The sequence below is a fragment of the Rattus norvegicus genome, chromosome X, assembly GCF_021556685.1.
Source record: "Rattus norvegicus strain SHRSP/BbbUtx chromosome X, alternate assembly SHRSP_T2T, whole genome shotgun sequence".
Lineage (NCBI taxonomy): Eukaryota > Metazoa > Chordata > Mammalia > Rodentia > Muridae > Rattus > Rattus norvegicus.
The window spans coordinates 106,351,679-106,360,000 of NC_141554.1; the positions used below are offsets into that span (position 1 = coordinate 106,351,679).

General features: G+C 40.3%; 1 protein-coding gene across 5 annotated transcripts in view; it reads right to left on the bottom strand.

The window, feature by feature from the left end:
• Positions 1–349: 349 nt before the first annotated feature.
• Positions 350–8,322, bottom strand: part of Nxf2 (nuclear RNA export factor 2) — a 21,145-nt gene continuing 13,172 nt past the window's right edge. For all 5 annotated transcript variants that reach the window (NM_001432943.1, NM_001432944.1, XM_087599696.1 and 2 more), the window contains 3 exon segments: positions 350–606; positions 719–779; positions 7,862–8,041. In NM_001432943.1, the coding sequence (NP_001419872.1) occupies positions 571–606; positions 719–779; positions 7,862–8,041 (277 nt within the window). In that variant the 3' untranslated portion in view covers positions 350–570.

Consider the following 8,322-nt stretch of genomic DNA (forward strand, 5'->3'; position numbering starts at 1 on the left):
TTGGTAGTGACAACCAGTGTCTGAACGCCCTTCTGTAAAACCTAGTGATAGAGCACCCTGCATCTTCCCTATGAGCAAAGCTTCCAGACAGGCTGGCACTCCCAATCTCCAGCCGGGTCTAATTTTTTTTTTTTTATAACACTTTTTGTACAGCTCCTTCCAGAACCTTAGGCAGAAAGCATGAGCTCTTTGCCTGGGGATTTAGTCACAATGTTTCCACTAAAGCAAACCTTATGAATCTGTTTAGGGCCAGCCAGAGGTTAAAGTGGTAGAAGTTTGGAAACAAAGGTCCTGTTGGTCCTGGCAACTCTGGCTCTTGGCTGAGGCAGGAGAAAAGCACTTCAGGACATAATGAGCAAAGTAAAGCAATTCTTTATTATGAAATAACAACTTCAGAGAGAAACAGAGAAAAAAATGCCCCTGTGGAGAGGGAGGTTCTGTTACTTGGTTTACATGTAAATTTTGCTTTTTGGCCAGCCAGGCCTCTATTCTCAGGAGTGGAAAAAGCCATAGAAAGAAATAATGTGGACGAGGAGGAATACTATATCCACACGATGTCCTTAGTATCCTTTATTTGAAGAATTCCTTTGGGATTTTGCCCTCATTCTGCAGGGAAAGAGTTAAAATGTCAATGTCAGAAGAGACCTGAATTTGATCCCTAGTCTTGCTGGAAGCATAGAAACACCCCTGTTTTACCTATTAGATTCTCAGAGCTCACCTGGAGGGCAGTGAATGCCTCACCCGCTTTGGTGTAGTCCCATTCGTTATCTTCAAGGCACCTGGGTGACAGAAAGAACACGATCAGCTAAATAGATACAGAAAGCACCTTCGATGGAATCCCACACTGCTTCCTGAAAAATGCCCTAAACAGAGTAGAAAGTAAGGGACCATATATCAACACAGAAGAAGCTTTAAATAATAACCTTAGAGACAACATTATTCTAAGCAGTGAAAAGCTCAAGGTACTAAGATCAGTGGGCTAAGACAAGGGTGTTTACTCTTTCCACCTCTTTTGAACACAGGTCTTGAAGTCTTACCTAGAGCTGTAAGAGAAAGAGGTAAGGGGATGTAACTAGGGAAAGAAAGTGGAAATGGGACTCCTTATTTGTACATGGTATGATTCTATATCTAAGGGAACACACTAATGATTCAACCATGAAAAATTCTTAGAATTAACAAATACTTTCAGCAAAGAGGCCAGGTACCAAACCAACATTCTTTCAAAATTCTTAGCCTTCTAACATATCAATGTCAGACTGAGAAAGAATTATGGGAATAATTCTATTAACAACAGACTCAAAAATAACTTGGAATGTACCTAACCAAGAAGTGAAATACATGTAAAATGAAAACTTAAAAACACCATAGAAAAAACAGTGAAAGAAACTAGAAGGTAGAAAGACCTATACTTACGAATCAGAGAAAAGAGTATTGTGAAATATGTATTCTACAAAATGTTCTATCAATTCAATACAATCTCAATAAAACTTGCAACTCGATTCTTCACAGAAACAAGAAAAGCAATCCAATTTTATATGAAAATACAAAATCCTCTGTATAGCCAAAGCAATTCTGAGCAAGAAGAATAATGCTGGAGGCATTACCATACTTGACTTCAAGTTATAGTAAAAAAAAAAAAACCAAAAACATTATAATATAAACATCAGGAGACTGGCACAAAGATAGACATGAAGAAATGGATCAATAGAATAGGAGAGGCCCAGATTGAACTCCATGCAACTAGCCACCTGATGTTTGCTAGAGGTAAACAATACAGATGGAGAAAAGAAAGTTTTCTTCAACAAATGGTTAAAATCCAGAAAAACTGGGTATTGACTTATAGGAGAATGAAACCATATTCATCTTTTCTCTGCTCTCTCTCTCTCTCTCTCTCTCTCTCTCTCTCTCTCTCTCTCACACACACACACACACACACACACACACACACACATGCAAAACTCCAAATGGATGAAGGACATCAATAGATAACCTGAAATCATCAAACTTCCAGAGAAAAAAGTCCGAGCACACTACAGGATACAGGTATAAGTAAGAACTTTCTGAATGGGACTCCAAGCAGCTCAACCAACAATTAACAAATGGAACTCTGTAAGATTAAAAGTTTCTGTAGAGAAAGGAAACTCAATTGAGTAGAGAGGCAGCCCCAAAAAAAGGAGGAAATATTTGTCAGCTATATATATATCTGACAGAGGATTAGTATCAAAAATATACTAATACAAAACAAAACAAAAATAAAAACCCTGGACATCAAGGAAACAACCCAATCCCAGTAAAAAAATGCTTTGGGACAGATTAGAAAGTTCTCAAAATAAGAAATCTTCAATCCTACATAGAACAGGGAACAAAATAATCACAAGAACTAGAGGGAGGGAGTGATTTGGGAGGGAGAGGAGGGGGAGGGAAGAAAAAAAGGGCCAGGAAAAGATACTGGAAGGGACAGGAGAGAAGTATAGAAGATAAGGGAATTGAATAGAAACATGTAGAAGAGAGGAAGGAGAACTGGGATAGCCACTAGAAAGTCCCAGACTCCAGGGAAGTCAGAGGCTCCCAGGAGCCATTGGCAGTGGTTCTAGCTGAAATAACCAACAAAGGGGAGATACAACCTGTAGAGACCATCTCCAGTAGATAGCCCCCAGTTGAGGGATGGGGCCACCCAGACATCTCAAAAATATTAATCCAGAATTGCTCCTGTCAAGAGGAAATGCAGGGACAAAAAGTGGAGCAGAGACTAAAGGAAAGGCCATCCAGAGACTGCCCCACCTAGGGATCCATGTCATCTGCAGACACCAAACACAGAAACTATTACTGATGCCAAGAAGTGCATGCTGATATGAGCCTGGTTTGGCTGTCCTCTGAGAGGCTCTGCCAGAGCATGACAAATAGAGATGCTGATGCACACAGCCAAACATCAGACTTAGCACGGGGACCACAATGGAGAAGTTAGGGCAAGAACTGTAGGAGCTGAAGGGGTTTGCAGTCTCATAGGAAGAACAGCAATGTCTCCCAACCAGAATCCCCTAGGCTCCCAGGGACTAAACCACCAACCAAAGAGTACACAGGGAGGGATCCATGGCTCCAGATACATATGTGGCAGAGGATGGCCTTATCTGACATCAATGGGAGGGGAGGGAAGCTTGATACCCCAGTGTAGGAGGATGCTAGAGGGGTGAGGTGGGAGTGAGTGAATGGGTAGAGGAGCACCCTCATAGAGGCAAAGGGGGGGGGGAATCGGATGGGGATTGGTGGGGGGGTAACTAGGAAGGGGCATATCATTTGAAAGGTAAATGAATAAAATGATTCATAAAAAAGAAAGAAAAAAAGAAATGTTAATGATTAATGAATACTTTTAAAACTGTTTCAATACCATTAGCCATCCTGGAAATGCAAATTAAAATTAATTTGAGGTTCTATTTCACCCCACGCAAATTAATCATTACCAAAAAATGTCAAGTGATGACTGGTGAGGTTGTAGGGAAAGGGAACTTCTATTACCTTTTTGTGGGATTGTAGACTGGTGTAGAAACAATGGAATCAGTGCGGACATTTTTCACAAAATTAAAAATGTAAATTCCTTATGTCCCTGCTATATTGCCCCTAAGCATATTATCAAAGAACTTCATACCATGCAATAGAGATGCCTGTGCATCCATGCTCATCGCAGCTCTATTCAAAATAGCTGGGAAACGGAATCAACCTGGATGGGTCCATGTACTGACAATGCAAACATGGAACCTATCCACAATGGAAGTTAGGCATGTTAGACTGATGTGACACAGGCCCAGAAAGACCAACTCTGTCCATTTTCTTTCCTACATTTGAACTTACATTTCTGTACTTAATTTTGAATGCCCATAGAGAACAAGGGACACAAAGTGGGAGAGATATGACAGGGATTTGAAAGTAGAAGAGAATGCTGGCTATGAAAAGGCCTAAATGGGGCTGGGATAGAGGGCTGGGGGAAATAAAGGTGGGAAATTAATGAAAAGTAAGGATGCGAGGGGAAAAATCATGTACAACTCAGTTACTTGAAACTAAAGATATAATTTAAAATTCTGTTTTTAAAATTTTTATACTGATTATTCTACGTGTATGTGTGTTTGCCTGCCTGCACGCATGTATACTGTGTGCATTCCTGGTACCTGAGACGGACAGAAGAAAGCATCTCATTCCCTGGATCACAGTTACAGACGCTTGCGAAGTAACTATGAACCAAGCCTATGTCCTCTGGGTGAGGACTTCAAAATACAAGTGCTCTTAAATGCTGAGCCGATCTCCAGTCCCTAATTTTAAATTTGTAAGTTAAAACATATTAAAACCACAGGGAATGGGGCTACACTGCACAGAAAATGTTGCATCGTAGTTTCCTATTAGACTAAAATCTTCTACTTTGGGCAGAGGATCATTAAGACACAGAATGTTAAAAAGGAAGCAAAATGACGGGATAGTATAAGAGAAGGTGATCTTGTGATCACCTTCTGCACTTCCCTCCTGCCCAAGTCCATGTTAACAAGTCTATTGTTGTTGTCCTTGTTTAGCTCATGTTTAGGCGGTCAGTCATGATGGTGAGATAGGTGTAGTTTCGGACATCCCTAAAAGACACAATCTTGTACAGCAAACTACCATTTCTGTTGGCTCTTAAAATCTTTCTGCCTCCACTTCTGCAATGATCCCTTAGCGTTATATGCAGGCAACTAGGAAATGGTGAGAAAGGGAAAAATAATCAGACCTGGGAAAATAAACATTCAAGGAACATACAGAATGAGTAGGTTATATTGATGTATTTAGGAATGCATAGACACACACACACACACACACACACACACACACAGGGAAAGAGAGAGAGAGAGAGAGAGAGAGAGAGAGAGAGAGAGAGAGAGAGAGAGAGAGAGAGAGAGAGAGAAGGCCATGAATTTGAAAGAGAGCAAAGGGGCAAAAGTGAGAGGGTTTGAAGGGAAGAAGAACGGGATGGGGTAAATGGTGTAATTATAATCTCAAAAACTAAAATTATTTTAATGTGAAACATAAACAATTCAGTAGCTTCAGAACATCACAGAAACTGACCAGATTCACCTGGACCCTTCCTCCTCAAGCCTACATAAGCACTAAGGACTGCTAAGAGGCACTCTGAGACAAGCTGAGCTGCCTAGAAGTCACTCAGACCAGCCAAGTAGCCGGGAAGAAGAGATGAGCTAAGCTGCCTAGAAGCTCTTCAGCCTCTTGAGCTGCTTACAGATTGTGGAATGCACTTTAGCTTTCCTGCTTTTGTGAACTGTCATCTATGCTCGCATAGGTTTTGGCCATGCCACTGTATAAGTCAGTTATGCTGTGAGTAACCTCTCCTCACCTAAGTTCCTGTTTAAAGAATGTTACTGGAAGAGCTTGAAGGGGCTCGAGACCCCAAAAGTACAACAATGTCAAGCAACCAGAGCTTCCAGGGACTAAGCCACTACCTAAAGACTATACATGGACTGACCCTGGACTCTGACCCCATAGGTAGCAATGAATATCCTAGTAAGAGCACCAGTGGAAGGGGAAGCCCTGGGTCCTGCTAAGACTGAACCCCCAGTGAACTAGACTATGGGGGGAGGGCGGCAATGGGGGGGAGGATGGGGAGGGGAACACCCATAGAGAAGGGGAGGGAGAGGTGCTAGGGGGATGTTGGCCCGGAAACCAGGAAAAGGAATAACAATCGAAATGTAAATAAGAAATACTCAAGTTAATAAAGATGAAAAAAAAAAGTGGTAACAAGTTGGACTTCGGTAGTGTCATTACTTTGGCCTGTCACCAATTCCATATCTGGGGTTTCTTCTTCCAAGGTTTGTCTAGTTCACAAGAATCTATCGTATAACTTGGACAGATTCATTCTAAGTTATCTCAGGACAGAACTGTTCAATTCAGTTCTGTGACTATGATCATTAAGCTGACTTGTGAACTAGACACACCTTGGAAAAAGAAACCCCAATTTGGGAACCGCTTACACAGATTGGCCTATAGATATGTTTAGGTGGCATTTTCTTGATATTAATAGATGGAGCAAGGGTTAGCCCAGTAAGGGCAATCCAATCCCTGTGTGGGTGGGCCAGGGTTATACAAGAAATCAGGCTAAGCAGAGAGCAAAGCAGTAAGCAGCATTTCTCTACAGTCTCTGATTGGGTCACAACCTTCACGTTACTGCTCTGTATTTCCATGATGACTGACTAATGTGTAAGCCAAACAAGCCATCTCCTCCCTAAACTACTTTTGAAAATGGCATTTATCACAACAGTAGGAAAACAAACTAGGATAGTGAGCCTTAATCTTCATGTGTCTGTATATTCATACCTTCCTTCAGGCTTAGGAAGTTTCCCATTATTATTTATAAGATTCCCACTCCTTTGTCAGCAGAGAAAATGCCTTTCTGAACACCAATAACTAAAAAAATCTGCTGTTTAGTACTCTCTCAAAGTTCCCATAACTTTCTCCATTCTTCACTATTTGCCCCAGCTCTATTTTTCATGTTTACTAACTGTTCTGAATGCTGTATCCTCAAATTCTTGCCATCTATCACATGTTAAAGTTTACTGAAGACTCTCACAAACAGATGCAAAATATGATCAAAAACCAAGCATTTGTCGAGTTTCTCTTAAGAGTATTGAAATATTTCTGACTTTATGATTATTTAGCTTACTTGAAGCAAGTGTTAATTTTTTTTTTTGTATCTGGAAGTTATCCTATAATGATTACTGCACAATGGAGGAGAGGTGATGGTAGTTGTCTTTTTTACTTCTGTACTAATACAGTTCCCTTTGTTCAGTCATGAGGCATTTACATGGTGTTAAGGGGTATGGGGTGTGGGGCTCTAACAAGCACTCAGTTTTACTGAGGAAGGACTGGTACTTGTTTTCAAATCTCAGTTCTGAACTCTTGCTCAAATGAGTAGTCCTATGGACGGCATATATGACATGGTATGGGGTTTGAGTGTAAATGGCTTCCGTACACTTATATATTTTAAAGCTTAGTCACCCTGGAAGTGGAATTATTTGAGAAGGGTTAGGAGGTGTGGCCATCTGGGAGGAAGTCTGAGCTTCAAAAGTCTCTCTGTAACCTACAAATCAAGATATAAAGCTCTCAGCTACTACTCCAGGCCGATGCCTGTCAGCTTTCTGCTATATGATCATCATGGAATAATCCTCTAAAATTGTAATCAAGACCCCAATTATATGCTTTCTTTTATAAGAGTTTCCTTGATCATAGTATTTTTTATAGCAATAGAACAGTAATGAAGACACATGGGCTTTTTATTCCTGTCTTATATGATGCTTCTTTTCATCATTTTGTTATAGTAAAGGCGGACATGATGGTTTTCCACCTGATAAGTTCGTAACCCAGTCAATTGGTGCTGGAATACTGTTCAGCATGTTTGTGTGAGTAGATATCAGTGGGAAGACTTTGTTTATCTGTTAGACTTCCCTGCTCCCCCTTAGAGTTTTTGAGTACTTGTTCCTCTTTATGCTTGTATAAATGAAACTGTTTTCTTAATGTAGTTTTGGTACCTTTAATATTAATACACGGACATACAAATTATTGCATTATTAATCTTATATCCTAAAACACTTTGAATTTTTTCACTTCTAGTAGTTTCTTATTGCATTCCTTATGTTTTTCTATATGCAACACAGATGTTGTGGTGTTTCAAAATCCTTTTCAAATATCAGTATAAAATATCAGTATAAATTAGGATGTACATCCTAAACTCACTTTGGGAAGAGAAGTAAATATTGTAATTATTTTTCAAATTGTCTGCACAGTACCATTATTCACTTGATCTCTCAGCCCATTTCTGTGCAAACCCCATACTCACTTCTGAGACCAATCAAGTTTCATTCCAGATTGCACAGAGAAAGACTTCACCATTTCCTGCTGCTCTGCAGAGAGTAAAGGCTTGAGAGAAGTGTCGGGTGCAGGCGACGATGTGAAGGCCTTTTGTATCTCTTTGGGACTGGCATTCCTCACAATCAACTCATCGTTCATGATGCAAATTCTGAAGGAAAAAATGGACAGTAAGACAAGGAAAGAAACAGATAAGCTTACATTATCAATGGCAATCCTGTATTAACCGCCAAATACTAACCATACTGTTTCTGCATTCCATCTGTTCCTGGCTCCCAACATCCTTGTTTGGCTCTGTCTACCCATCCCATATAAAGTTCAACCTTTTAAAGAGCAACTTGACTAGAGTTTCGAATTTTACCCCAATGTATTTACCCTGTACAACAAAGGAAGACCCTGAATCAGAGATAAACCCCATTGTCTTGGCCAATG